The sequence below is a fragment of the Ruditapes philippinarum genome, unplaced genomic scaffold (genome assembly GCF_026571515.1).
Source record: "Ruditapes philippinarum isolate M1 unplaced genomic scaffold, ASM2657151v2 ctg2475_1_1_1_1, whole genome shotgun sequence".
Taxonomy (NCBI): domain Eukaryota; kingdom Metazoa; phylum Mollusca; class Bivalvia; order Venerida; family Veneridae; genus Ruditapes; species Ruditapes philippinarum.
The window spans coordinates 139,686-155,721 of record NW_026866903.1 but is presented as its reverse complement, the minus strand read 5'-3'; the positions used below and the strand labels follow the sequence as shown (position 1 = coordinate 155,721).

The following is a 16,036-nucleotide window of genomic DNA, read 5'->3' as shown; positions in this document are numbered from 1 at the left end:
GGGTCCATCCTGTCTTTATTCAACAGATCGAATGAAATAGAAACTGTACATAATATGAGCCGCGTCACGACAAAACCAACATAATGGGTTTGCGACCAGCATGGATCCAGACCAGCCTGCCCATCCACGCAGTCTGATCAGGATCCATGCTATTCGCTATCGGTTTCTCTACTTGTTATAGGGTTTGTAAGAGAACAGCATGCATCCTGATCAGACTGCGCAGGCTGGTCTGGATCCATGCTGGTCGCAAACCCATTATGTTGGTTTTGTCGTGACGCGGCTCATATAGGTTTGAGCTTCCTACGAACAACATCATACTGACGAAGGAATTTGAATATTTTGTGTCAAACCTATATATCTTTTTGATCCGATGAAATTAAAATAACACATTACCGGGGAGAAATGTTAATGATATTAAGACAATGTGCAGAACCTAGGTATGAACCTTCACAGATAGAAAATGACCCCGCCCCGGAGCTCAATTATTTTAGTTTGACTTTCACAGGAATAAAAATTTACCCAAAATTTGACTACAATGCCTAGAGATAAGAATATGTTGCATGTAGCATTTTCTTGACCTTTTAAATATACCTTGATCATTACCCTGTGGTCAAAATTGGCCCCAATACCGGGTCACATAGTTTACATATACTTATATAGTAAACATATCATAAAATAATTCTCCTCCTAAGCTACATTGTCCAGAGCACAGTAGATATGTTCATTTAGCATCATATTGATGGGATCACTTAGTTTATATATAAATATAAAGTAAAGCACATTTATTTTGTAAAATTACAATGCCTTTGCAGTGTCCTCGTTGTTACTATCAAGAGCTGTGAGTAAAGGAGATTATTGTCAACCTCTGGCGGCTCTTTCTGTTAACATGTTTTAATTCACACTTTACAATATTTAATTGTGACAGAAATTTGTTAGAAGGTAAAGAAATCATCAGTTAATGTGTTCATGTCAAATTATGGCATTGCTGTTAGTATTGCGTAGAAGTTGCAGAATTATTCTTGCTGTTCTTCTATCAGTCAGTGAGTCCTCAGACTCGAGGCTACCCCCCAATATTTCCAGCAACAACCAATATATTCAGCATTTATCCCTTTATGCTCAACAACACATCATTGTCTTCATTAACATCAACAACAGTATTTATTAAAAACTTGGCTTGGTTTGTTTTTTTATCAGCTACTGAACTCATTATTTAGGGTATATTTTCTAAGGCAGCATACATTTTGATGATGATGATGATGAGGATGACAATAGAAAATGCCCTGAATAATTTTGCTTGTGTGTGATATAATTAATTAAGAGCAGTAACTCTTCTATGTGTGTTTAATTCCTTGTACAACTGTGTTTTCGATTGTTCTTGGTAAGGGACAGACACACTACATAAATCGAGCAGTTCATCGATAGACCGATGTTGTTTTTGCTAGGATATAAATATTATATAGAAGTGTGTGGTGCATTTTTCTTTATAGATTTTAGTTAACGACATAAGTGTTTGGTAGAAATTATACATTTTACAATTGTATTTTATACTACAGGTAACATAATTATGTTTGTTTGAATACACATGAAACATGTATAAATGATAATAATAATAATTACAGTTTATATTAAACTAAATTTGATAGTGTGTAGCTTGCATTCTAACATTAAGAAAAAATTAAATTGTACATTTGTAAGTATTAATTTAGTAGGATATTTTTGAAAAGATTTTGTAATGCCCCAGCATAATGATAGAAAGATGGGTAAAATGTTCTTTTTTTTGTCTCGTCCGTGGACAAGTTTAACCTTTGTCATAACATAGTTGTCCTATGAGCTGCAACTTTCATACCACTATGTTGTCCTTCATCTTTTTCACGTCTTTCACAAAAATAGTGAATGATTTGAGAGGATGAAAAGAGTAACTTGAATAAGAGATTCCAGTGCTATGTTAAAGCTTTACTTTTTCGTTTCTTTTTTTTTGTTTTAGAAAAATTGTGAGATGTAAGTTCTTCTTCCTTAATCTCCACAATATATTTGACCAGATTTGAATTTAGAAAAATTAAGTCAATTAGATGACAATATCAAAATACAAACATTGAGTACAGAGACTGGTCAGCCGACACAGGTCCCTGCAGGTTAAGAGATTAGATAAAAATTGTTGAAATTTTAATAGAAAATGTGTTAAATCAAGCTTCTTTGATCAAGAAATAATTCTCTCAATTGAAAGTTTTAGGTATTTTTATTTAACTTATGTCTTTACATTTGTTCTTTCAGGTTCTGCTATTGTTCTGATCAACCTTGATGATGTCAATGACAACGGACCTAAATTCACAAACTTTACTGCCACTGTTGCTGAAGGTCAGATTGTATCTACCTTAGTTACGACCTTGACCCAGTTTACTACTGACCCTGATGATGTGAAAAACCAGGGACCATATACATATGAGAAGTTGGCAGGAAGCCATGTTTTATTAATGGTTAAATTACTATGAACAGAGGGGAATAAGATAATGAACATATTGTGCAAGATGTGTTTAAACAGTGATTCTAGAATTTAACACATGACAAATTTAAACAATTAATAGCTCAAGTAGCGTTTTTTATGTTTAAAAAAGACGGAACTAAAGGGAATCTAAGCCAGTGTATATGATTTATACAAGACATAAAAGTTCTATCAGTGAGAATGGTTAACAAAAGGAAGATAGTTTTTATATTGTTTGCTTTATACTAACACTTACTGCTAGCGTGGATAGAAGAACGTTGCAAGAATGAAAGATTCTTTAAACTGTAACTTTATGAGAGGACTATGGTTGTAATTTTTTTAATTTAATGTTATTTGTTATATAGATGCTAGTCAGATATCTATAACAGCGCTGGCTTGCCTCTCTTTTTTTATCTTTTGTTGTCTTTTAACAAATAAAGTGACGATAACATTGAATCAGAGTGACTTTTTTGTTCTAAATTTACACCATTACATGTTATATTTGTGAACAGGACATTGCCCTGTATAGTTATTATATACTGTTCATATATGATATTTCAATATAAAAAACTGAAATCATGAAACCAGTAGCAAAAGACGCTCGATTAGATTACAAAGAAGTTTGTGAAGTATGTTAATGTATGTATAAATTGCATAATAATAGTCGGCACCAAGCTGCTTGCAAAAGCTATTATGATCACCCTCGGCAGGATAAAGAAATGTTATTATAAGACAAAATTTAAAGATGTTTTAACATTGATTTAATGAAAATTTAAACTGCTTTTTAAGCCATAGGCCAGAACGAAGCCTTGCCAGACATCTTCTCCAAGACCAAAAATACCAAGAAAACAAAAAGAAATACAAAGGACAAAAAGTGAACAAATGTTGTATGAAAAATTCAGAAAAAAGGGTAAACAATGTATCACTATACAAAGGACAAAAGTAAAATGTATTATAACACATAGGACAAAGGTGAATAGTATCATGATATAAAGGACAAATGTAAGCAATGTACATGTGGTATGAAATATTCAGGAAAAAAACAAAACATTGATTTTAAATACAGGACAGATGTTAACAATGTACTAGTATCAGACAGGCCTGTAAACAACATATCATAAAACACTGGACACAGGAAAATAATGTATCATAAAAACTGGACAATCATTGTACACAGGGCAAATGTAAACACAGTATCATATTGAACATGACTGAAATTTGCTTATACAGTTTATTGTATCAGTGCCAATCAGATCTCATTCAATAATTACGATTTTTCGTTTTTTCTTGGTAACCTTTTCAGACACACTAAAAACGTAAAGGTGACAGACTTGTATATAATGTTAAGTTCATTTTGTTAAGTTCATTGAACATATGATAAGCGAAAAATAACCTGAGGAACGCATTACTTCATCGTATAAGGATCTTTTAAACCATTGACATACTGTGAAGTAGCTAAAACAATATAGCTCCCTCGATCAATGCCTTGATGAGATTATAACTAACAGTAGTATGTTCCAAATAATTCACAGTCACAAATAATCAACCACTTGGCCATCAGAAAAACTTTAACCACATCTGGAAGTTCCCTAAGCATGATCTAAATATTTTTTCTTGTAGCTTGAGGTCAGAAAAATGTCATGGATTAGAACTATGGACCCTCGGAATACCTTTCAATAGCTGTACCAACTGAGCTATCCAGGGATAAATCTTATCCTTAGTAACTGAAAAGCTTGTACCAGGACAGTTTTATTTCAATAATAACAAATTTTACTTGTTGCAGACAAACTGAAACATGAAAAAAGACAGTGATAGTGTGAAATATCTTTTTTATTTTTCTATATTACGAGTATATATGATGACAATGGTAAAAAAACTATCTAAAATCCAATATGGCATAATTAACTATAATAAACAATATGACAGTTATAAAAATGTACAATATATGATACAGTAACATGTTTGACATATGCAATAAGTACTGCTGTTTATATTACATAATAATAATATAAGAACACATCTTTACCGAAGATTTGGTGTAAACTCTTTACATAAAACTGATCGACAGCATCAAACACATTTACAGCCAGATAAATTACACATATGTTGTTAATGATTAAATTGTGTGTCATGACTTAAATGTTTCCAATAATAATATTTAAGAATTGTTTATCCATGAATTCAAATTCATGTTAAATGTCAATGCGATATTTAAAATCTATTCTAAGATCAATAAATGGGAAAAGAAGGTTTCAATTGCAAGGGTGGTTTAATGTCAACATAGTTGACCAGTCTGCTTCACCTGTAAATCATTTAAGTCAATAATGGTAGAAAAATTAAACTTCAACATGATTAATAGAAAGGAAACAAATATTTTCAATTAGTTTCAGTATTTTTGGATTTTTAAAGTAGTTTTTCTTTTGTTTTGTTCAGATTTCAATTGCAACATTTTACTCTCCTGACTGTTTTCTTTTCATGGATCGAGTTGTTTTTATTTATAAAATGATAGGATCATTTGTATGAATCTATGAAATGCTATAAGAATTAAAATATGCTGAAATCACATCCCAATATCTCTTAACAAAATATTCAAAATTAAAAGTTAAGGAAACAGTGCAATTTTAACCTCTTTAGAAAAAATGTCAACAATCAACAATAGAATGTTGACGAAACGTTTGTAATATTTAATAAGATAATAATGACATGATGACATGTATACGTGTCAGTCGGGTAAGACCAACCATCACTTTTACCCTACTGATAATTTTCAGATAAATACCTTTCTATTTTGCAGTTTTTAGTCATTTTGATATTTACAATATTTTATGAAGTGAAAAATAGAGATTTGAAGCTAAGAAAATAATTATTTTGTTACAAAGGTTGTTTTTACATCAGAAAAGATCACGACAGAAGTGGAAGCAGTTGTATTTAAAACACCTTGTACGATTGTTGAATTTCAAGTGCTCCAATTTTTCTATGTAGAAATTTCAAATTACTTTTAGGCATTTGGGACTGACAGTTGAGCTCATATAAAAACTTTGTTTCATGATGCAGTCACATGTATATATCTATATAAGCATAAACTACATATAAGTAATAATAAGTTATGTGTTAATAAAATGCATATTAATTATAACAAATTATAAGCACAAATAAAGCTCCTATAAGTAGTAACAAGTTCTAAGAATAAAATTATATTATCATTTTAAATTGTTATATCAATGAATATTACCATTGCTTTCATTGGTTTTTGTTGAATGTTTGGGCTTTATGAAAAAAACACCATTTATTTCTTTTTATGTTTGTTCAAACCTGTTGATTTTTTTTGCTCTAAATTGTAATCAACTTTTATATATTTTCTCTCTTCCCTTAGTTGCAACGGCATTTACTTTTGACAAACCTTTTTGCTATTTACATAATCTATGATATATAGTGCAATTTGCTACATTTATCCTGAGATAAGAAAGCATTCAGAGAAGTTAAATTGTACTAAGATAATTTAGTAGGCTATGTTTTGGAATTGGATATACCAGCAGGATACGTTTTTATATGTAAAATTATTTTCATAATACTAGTGGGGCGACTTAATAAATATCGAAATGTATTAAAACTTTGAATGATCATGTTAACTTTGATACATTATTTGGTCACATATCCTCATATACGTGTCTTCATACCAACATGTTGAATAATTAATACATATATGTGATGACCTTGACCGTCAATGTCATATAAAATTTCCATTACTTTGTTAAATAATAACAGATTTGATACTTGGACAGAACACGATTACTGATAAAACTGACTTGTTAAATGATTCAGATATCACCTTGAATTTCAAAAAAATATGATACACAAGACAACAAGGAAAGGTGACGTTCAATGAACGCAATCCCACACGAATCAGTGGCATGGAGCCTAGGCGAACCCCAAACAAAAACAGGACAGGGCACAAGGCAGAGCACGAACAGGCCAATCACCAAAATGACAATTAATTTGTAACTGATAAGGAACTCAAAGAAAACAAATAAATGATTGAATAATAGGCCCACAAAGTCAAAGGGCACAGGGGAAGGGGACAGGAGACCCGGGGAAGGGGGGGGAGGTAAATTAAAGAAATAAGACTAGGGGCAAAGGGGAAGATACTTACTGTAGACGAGAAAACAAGGGACACAAGAAAAAGTGTCACCAAACAGTATGAAAAACATAGACATACATCTGAGGAACAAAGAGGGGCGCCGCCTTGGAACGGTCAGCAGCACAAGTACTGCTGGGGAGTTAAAACCGGTTAATAGTGCACCAAACCTCACTATTAGCCCCACCATGATCCTACAAACGAGACAGTGTAAATAAAATAAATCTCGCCAAATGAAATTCTAAATATCGGTTCTCAATTCTCAACACTTAACAGTGCTGCCATCAATGTTCCCGGAGGACTAGAAAAATATAAACTGAAGTGAAGTACAGGGCAACTTTTTACAGCTGCCACACAACACTTGACACCTGCTGTTGTGAAGTATAAAAATCTGGAAACAAAGTGATCCCTCGGAAGCATTAATCATAACAAAATTACATGAAAATTTCTGACACGGTTTTATTGAGTCTGCACATGAAGGATAGTGAATAAGTGCAACATCCCTCACAAGTAACAATACAGGTATGAACAACACGTGAACGAACACAGAGGGGTACCGCCTTGGAACGGTCAGTGGTAGTTAAACCACTGGGGAGTTTAAACCGGTTAATGGTGCACCAAACCTCACTCTTAGCCCCACCATGTTCCTATAAACGAGACAGTGTAAAAAAATGAATCCCCGCCAAGTGAAATTGTTGTTATAGTTACAAAAGGTTAAATAAGTGTAACACCAAAATGATCATGTAGAAACATATCAAAGTAAACCCAATGACCATAACAAAAGTATGCAATGTCCTAAAGGAAGAAAGAGCAACAAGAAAATCACCTACAAGGGCCCGACGAAGAAAGGCAGAAGACGAACATTAAGACAATGCTTTAAGAACTGTCCATCATAGAGTTTCATACTTGGTCCGTGAGATGTAATCAAAAGAGGAAAGCGTAGTGTCCAACTGTAAAAGGGTTGAACACTAAGCGTGCGGTATGTGTTAAAATAGTAGGGTCATAACCTCTTTTAATAAAACGTTTAATGATTTTAGTGAAAACAGCAGAAAAATTACCATGACCCAAAATCTTACGAAGTTTGTAAATTACATCGCCATAAAAACCAGGCTGGCTAATCCCTTGTTCAAGGTCAAATTATCTTATTTTTCTTAGAAAGTATGTTTTATTTGTCTATATGTCAACATTTCTAAATGCAATTTTCTTCTCTGATATGTTTGCATTAAGAAATAAAAAAAACCCACTTAAGTCTGATTTTTACATTATCTCACTGTGTTCGTTGTAAACCTTTTTTATGTATCTTTTTGCAGAATATTGAATTTCCAAATTTAAGGTGTTTTTATTACATGTTTAAAGTCTCTGAAAGTTTATATATGTAAAGGAGGTTATTATGTTTTTCATCTTCAACTTCACAGCTGTAGTACACCATTTTTGTTTCCTCAGACCAACATACAGTATATGGTCTATTCAGACCCTGCAACACAATTTTTCCTGTAGAGCAGTCTCCTGATATTTCTTCTATAACATTTCTCTTCCTGTCACAAACAAAGACAGTACCATCACCAGACATTGATATTCCTCTTGTCTCACCCATATCACTATAGCTTTCAAGCACATCACCTTGCCAGTTTAATCTTGTTAATGATTGAATCAAACGGTCAGACACGTATATAGAACATCTATTACATGTGACATAACATGGATTTTGGAAGATAGTTTCAGCATCAATTGTTGCCAGTATAGTGCCATTCATATCAAGGATCTGGAGTTTTGCAGGACCAAGGTATGTGACAACAAGTTTACCTTGGTTACAGCTTATTCCATAACAGTGTCCATCCACCTTCATAGTGTGCTTCCTTTTAAGTTTGTTTGATGAGACTGATATAAACTGTATTGCTTGTTTATAAGGAAAGGTGACAGCAAGCTCAGTACTGGTAATTGTGGTAATACTCCACGGAGCATCATCTTTTTCATAACTTAGTTGTAGTTGATCAGACACGGATTGACTGCTAGCATCCACCATCTTTACAGCATTGTTATAGTGGTCAGTGATGACAAGAAGGTCAGGAGTTAGCAGAGTCATTCCTGTAATCCAGCATGTTGTTTTATCTTTTGATGTCTTCACACTGATTTTCCCCTGATGTAAAAATTGTCTGCACTTCAATTGTACTGATTGAGATTTTATATTGATAGTTCTTTGTGTATCCAAAGACTTCTCTGTTTTAAGGAGATCTGCTGTTGCGTGTTTTGCTTTAAATTTGAGTTCTTTGATAGCAAATGATGAAAGCTGCAGTGTTTTTCTCTCCACGTCTCTCAATGTTTTCTCTGCAAGTTTAAGTTCCATGAAGAGTTTATCAGCTTGTTTTGATGTGTTGAGTTGTTTGATAGTATCTGCTGATGTCTTCAGAGATTTAGTTATATCTTCACATGTTGCTTCTGCTGCCTTCAGGTGATTGCTATTTTCTTGTTCTATGACTTTAGCTGCATTTTTAGTTTGCTTCTCCAGTTCATCTAATCTTTTTTTGAATTCTTGCCGAAACTTGTTAATGTCTGCTAATGCATCTTTCAGAGAGGTGTTGGATTTGTTTGTCATCTTTTTGAAATCTTCTACAATCTGTTGATGCTGGCCAGAAGTGATATCTACCGCATTCAAGATAACTTGATATTCTTTACTGCCTATAATATCACCAGATATGTCAGGTATATAATCAACTTTGCAGGACGTCGCTTGGTGTTCAAGTGTGACACAAACGCTGCAGAGTAATTCCTCATGATCATTGCAGTAGAACTTGATCATTTCTTTCTGATGTTTGCAACATGGTGTGGTAAGTTGATCAGACTTGCTTGTGTGGGTGGCTGTTGAGGGCTGATGCAAAACTTTAGGCATATTTGAACCTTTTAGAAGTGTATGATGTTTAGAATGTTTGTGTTTTTTATGGGCTTTAAAGCAAGTCTTACATAAGTGTTCCTTGCAGTCAGTGCAGTAACCATGGGCAGGAAGTTTAGTTCCTTCCTTATCACAAGGCTTGCAGTAAACTTTAAGATCTTCATCTGATGCCATGGTTGTTGATGATGTAAATTGTCCTGATGCTTTCTTTCCTGAGACAGCCATTTTTTCTATCTAAAATATATACATGTAAATGTAAGGAGTTTTGCAATTTTGTGAATACATAAATAGTTTAAAACATAGATACATATTTTGACAAATATTAAGATTTGTCAGAATAATCATACAGTTATATCTGTTAAGTTTGTTTTCTAGAACGATACATTTGTTTGAGGTGTAGTGTAGATATCATGTATAAGTGTGCAGTTATTATTAAAGCTGTTGCTACTCGCATAAACTCTCTTTACAATTATGTAAATGTCAAATCGTTAAGCTAGCGATGGGCACACTCTGAGTGTTTTTTTTTTAGAAGCGAATACTGTTGATTGTTGAGGTCAATGCTGCTGTACCTCCATATCTTTAAAATTGGTTCATTACTTAATCCTTCCTGAGATTAAATAACATCAAAGCAAGTCATTCTCCTTACAATATTAGATTAAGATATAAAGGATATTGAGTGTTAGTTTAATACTGTATTTTATTTAACGAGTTGAATAAAATTATTTTATGCGACTCTATATGGCGATCGTAATATTATTTTATTCAGTGAGTTCAATGATTTCAGAAATGAACTTTCACGAATCTAATATTCTTTCTATTACATACCAAAAAGTAGGACGGTTTAAAGTGAAAAAGTCCCATTTTTTTATTTATCGCGCCTTAACGCTTTGTTTGTATAACGCAAATATACCGGTATGCACGACCGTTCAGTTCCGTTTTTACGGAGTCGCAAAAGCAGGACGGGTATGTGATAATATGGAACATTCAATCTAAAGTTTTTGTCAAGTCTTTGATTGTTACAGACATTTTTGTAGCCTTTTGTACATAAAGCACTAAAAATCTGCCATGCGTTTGGAAGCTATTGATCTACATTTTTTAATGACCTTAATTATTTTAAGACTATAATCCTTAAGTAATCTGATGTAACCAAAAGTGATTTTGCCAACAGTATAAATCCCGGCCAGCCTTCACTTCCGTGCACTCTGAACAGGCTCCATATTGTTGGTAGCTCAATTTTTGTATTTTGATACTGACATGTCTTTATTTTGAAATTAACTGTTCCAAATTATTGGCAGGATAAAATGATTATACGAATCTTTAAGGGATTAAAAGAAGAAGAAAAAAGAGAACCTTTTTTTTTTAAAAAAATTTCATTGGATTGAATGTTCATAAAATATTTCTTTTATCGTCAAAACATTTTTGTTTCTAAAGAAGAGTCACAAAATTTAAAGTGGAAACTAAAAAATTAAATCGTCATGTTTTTCAAACATTTTTTTATACTTAGATATATAACTACATAAAATATATATTACCTTTAGTAATCCTTAATTTTTTTTCACAGGCAGTATGTTTTTTATCTCATGAAATTATTTCGTAACTGAATTCATAAAATTTTAAACCGATATTTACTTCCTTTTCAGGCAACATTGATTTTATTATTTGACCTGAAAGGTGACTTAAATTCAGATCATGTTACCCGCGCTATTTGTCTAGCGGAGGATAGTTGGGCGACTGTTTAGATATGTTTTTAATGAGATTTGTTGATGCTATAAAGTGTCTAGACTTTTTTGAGAATGTTTACAATAGCTCTTTTACTGTTGAATTATTAAAATATTGCTACACAAATTAGAGCGGGGGGCTCTGTAGAAATTTCTTTCTCCAGTCCTGTCGTGGGTGTTTTTTTCTTAAATTCAGAAATTTTTAGTACATATTAAGGGCCATAAGTGTGCTCAGTTCGCAAAGTTCTATTACTCTTTATTACTTTGTGATATTCACTTTTTATAAGCAACAAAAATAAACTGCTTCATAATGTAAAGCATCACCTGCTCATCCGTCTGTCAGCAATGTCGTGTCCATCCTGTCTCTTTTCAAATAGAAACTCTACATAATATAGGTTTGAGCTTCCTCCGTTCAACATCAAACTTATGTATTTCAAAATTTTGTGTCAAAACTATATCTTTTTTAACTGATGAAATTAAAAAATAAAGATAATACTGGGCAAAATTGTTAATGATAATAAGACAATGTGCAAAAAACAGATAGAAAATGGCCCCGCCCCGGGGCTCACTTATTTTAGTTTGACTTAAAAAGGAAAATAATTTAAATTTTATTGTGTGAAACCACAATCCCAAAAGATTAGAATATGCTGCATGTAGCATTTTCTTGACCTAAAATTACATTAATCAATTCCCAAAAATGGCTTCATAATTTATTTAGACTTATATTGTAAACTTATCTAGAAAAAATTCTCCTTCTAAGCTACATTTTTCAAGATATTTTTATTTAGCATCACTTTTTTAGGGTCACCTAGTTAATCTATACTTATAAAGTAAAACACATCTATATTTGTCAAATTACACTGCAATTGCAGTGTTCTTGTTATCATTACTAAGGGCATTGAGTACAGGAAATAAGTGTCAATTTTTGATGACTCTTTCTGTTAATATTTTACTTTCATTCACAGATTACAAGTTGATTGTGACAGTAATTTATTTTTATCTTCTGTTGTCTTTTAACAAATAAAGTTGCGATAACCTCGAATCAAACTGACTTTTGTTTTTGTGTTTGTTCTTAATTTACACCATACCATGTTATATTTGTGAACAGGACATTGCCCTGTAGAATTATTATACACTGTTCAAATATGATATTTCAATATTAAAAACTTGAATCATGAAACCAGAAGCAAAAGACCCTCGATTAGATTACAAAGACGTTTGTGAAAAATATTTATGTATGTATAAATTACATGGTTATAGTCGGCACCAAGCTGCTTGCAAAAACTATCATGATCACCCTCGGCAGGATAAAGAAATGTTATCATAAGACAACATTTAAAGATGTTTTGGCATTGGTTTAATGAAACTTATACTGCTTTTTAAGCCAAATGCCAGAACGAAACCTGGCCAGACATATTCTCCAAGATCAAGAATACTTAAGAAAAAGAAATACAAAGGACAAAAAGTAAACAATGTAGTATGAAAAATTCAGAAAAAAGGGTAAACATTGTACCACTATGCAAAGGACAAAAGTAAAAGGTATCATTACACACAGGACAAGGGTGGATTATCATAATAGAAAAGGACAAATGTAAACAATCTACATATGGTATGAAATATTCAGGAAAAAAGATTAACATTGATCTTAAATACAGGACAGAAGTAAACAATGTTTCACAGTATATTAAGACCTGTAAACAACATATATTAAAACACAGGTAAATAATGTATCATTAAAATTGGACAAAAGTAAACAATTTATCATTGTACACAGGGCTAATGTAAACAAAGTATCATTATGAACACAACTTAAATTTGCCAGATCTCATTCAATAACTAATTTTCCAACAACGATGTTTCTTTTATTTTCTTGCTCACATTTTCGGACACACTAAAAAACGTGAAGGTGACAGACTTATATATAATGTGAAGTTCATTTTGTTAAGTTCATTGAACAAATGATAAGCGAAAAATAACCTAAGGAACCCATTACTTCATCGTATAAGTATCTTTTAAACCACCGACATAGCACAAAAAATGTAGCTCCCTCGATGCCTAGATGAGATTATAACTAACTGTAGTATGTTCCAAATGATTCACAGTCACAAAAATCAACCACTTGGCCATCAGAAACCTCAACCACACTTGGCCATGGAAGTTCCCTTTGCAGGATCTATTTTCTAAATATTTTTTTTCTTGTAGGGTGAGGTCAGAAAAATGTCAGGGATTAGAACTATGAACCCTCGGAATACTTTTCCGCAGCTGTACCAACTGAGCTATCCAGGGATAAATCTTATCCTTAGTAACTGAAAATCTTGTACCAGGACATTTTTATTTCAATAATAACAAAATTTACTTTTTGCAGACAAAACTGAAAAAAGACAGTGATAGTTTAAAATATTTTTTTTTTATTTTTCTATATTACGAGTATATACGACGACAATGCTAAAAATATCTAAAATCCAATATGGCATAATTAATGACAATGACAAAAGATTTATTTGAGTATTAAACAATATGACAGTTATAAAAATGTACAATATATGATACAATACAGTAATATATCTGAAATATGCAATAAGTACTGCTGTTTATATTACATAATAACAAAATAAGAACACATCTTTACCAAAGATTTGGTGTAAACTCTTTACATAAAACTGATCGACAGCATCAAACACATACACAGTCAGATAAAATTACACATATGTTGTTAATGATTAAATTGTGTGGTTTCCAATAATAATATTTGGGAAATTGTTTATCCATGAATTTAAATTCATGTTAAATGTCAATGCGATATTTAAAATCTATTCTAAGATCAATAAATGGGAAAAAGAGGTTTCAATTGCAAGGGTGGTTTAAGGTCAACATAGTAGACCAGTCTGCTTCAGCTGTAAATCATTTAAGTAAATAATGGTAGAACAATTAAACTTCAACATGATTAATAGAAATCAATTAGTTTCAGTATTTTGGGGTTTTTTAAAGTATTTTTTCTTTTGTTTCATTCAGATTTCAATTGCAACATTTCCTGACTTTTCTTTTCATGGATTGAGTTGCATTTATTTATAAAATGATAGGATCATTTTTATGAATCTATGAAATGCTATCAGAATTAAAATATGCTGAAATCATATCCCAGTATCTCTAAACAAAATATTCAAAATTAAAAGTTAAGGAAACAGTGCAATTTTAACCTCAGGCTCTTCAGACAAAATGTCAACAATCTAAAATAGAATAATGACGAAACATTCATAATATTTAATAAGATAATAATGACATGATGTCATGTATAAGTGTCAGTCGGGTAAGACCAACAACCTTCTGTTAACCATCACTTTTACCCTACTGATAATTTTCAGGAAAATACCTTTCTATTTTTCAATTTTTAGTCATTTTGATATTTTCAATATTTTTATGAATGATTCAGATAACACCTTGAATTTCAAAAAGAAAAGATAAACAAAATCAACAAGGAAAGGCGGCGTTCAATGAACGCAACCCCCACACGACCGAGCAACAAGAACCGGTGGCAAGGAGCCCAGGCGGACCCCAAACAAAAACAGGACAGGGCACAAGGCAGATCACGGACAAGCCAATCACCAAAATGACAAATAAATTGTAACTAATAAGGAATTAAAAGAAAACAAACAAATGATTGAATAAATAATTTGTAACTGATAAGGAACTCAAAGAAAATAAATCAATGATTGAATAATAGGCCCACAAAGTCAAAGGCCACAGGGAAAGGGGACAGGAGACCCGGGGAAGGGGGAGGTAAATTAAAGAAATAAGACTAGGGGCAAAGGGGAAGATACTTACTGTAGACGAGAAAACAAGGGACACAAGCAAAAGTGTCAACAGTGAAAAAACATAGACTTACATCTGAGGGACAAAGAGGGGCGCTGCCTTGGAACGGTCAGCAGCACAAGTACTGCTGGGGAGTTTAAACCGGTTAATGGTGCATAAACCTCACTCTTAGCCCCACCATGTTCCTATAAACGAGACAGTGTAAATAAAACAAATCCCCGCCAAATGAAATTCTAAAATTCGCTACTCAATTCTCAACACTTAACAATGCTGGCATCAATGATCCCGAAGGACCAGAAAAATACAACAACACTGAAGCGAAGTACGGGGCAACTTTTTACAGCTGCCACACAGCACTTGACATCTGCTTTCGTGAAGTATAAACATCTGGAAACAAAGTGATCCCTCGGAAGCATTAACAACAAACAAACACAACAAAATTACATGAAAATTTCAGACTCGGTTTGATTGAGTCTGTACATGAAGGATAGTGAATAAGTGCAACATCCCTCATAAGTAACAATACAGATATGAACAACACGTGACCGAACACAGAGGGGTACCGCCTTGGAACGGTCAGTGGTAGTTAAACCACTGGGGAGTGTAAACCGGTTAATGGTTCACCAAACCTCACTCTTAGCTCCACCATGTTCCTATAAACGAGACAGTGTAAATAAAATGAATCCGCGCCAAGTGAAATTCTAACAGTTGTTATGGTTACAAAAGGCTAAATAAGTAAAACACCAAAAAGATCATGTAGAAACATATAAAAGTAAACCAAATGACCATAACAAAAGTACTCAATGTCCTAAAGGAAGACAGAGCAACAAGAAAATCACCTACAAGGGCCCGACGAAGCAAGGCAGAAGACGAACAGTAAGACAATTCGGTCCCGAAGGGCTTTAAGAACTGTCCATCATAGAGTCTATAAAAGAAGAGCGTAGTGTCCAACTGTAAAAGGGTTGAACACTAAGCATGCAGTATGTCTTAAAATAGTACGGTCATAA

General features: G+C 32.8%; 1 protein-coding gene across 1 annotated transcript; it reads right to left on the bottom strand.

The window, feature by feature from the left end:
- Nucleotides 1–4,303: 4,303 nt before the first annotated feature.
- On the bottom strand, nt 4,304–11,139 carry LOC132734163 (uncharacterized). Its single transcript, XM_060720877.1, has 2 exons — nt 11,034–11,139; nt 4,304–9,735 (listed from the first exon to the last, which is right to left on the bottom strand). Exon 2 carries the CDS (start codon nt 9,724–9,726, stop codon nt 7,957–7,959), a length of 1,770 nt encoding a protein of 589 aa, XP_060576860.1. The 5' UTR covers nt 9,727–9,735; nt 11,034–11,139; the 3' UTR covers nt 4,304–7,956.
- Between the last annotated feature and the right edge of the window lie 4,897 nt (nt 11,140–16,036).

Coding starts and splice junctions, on each gene's coding strand:
- LOC132734163 (XM_060720877.1), bottom strand. CDS start 9,726: ATGGCTGTCTCAGGAAAGAAAGCATCAGGACAATTTACATCATCAACA.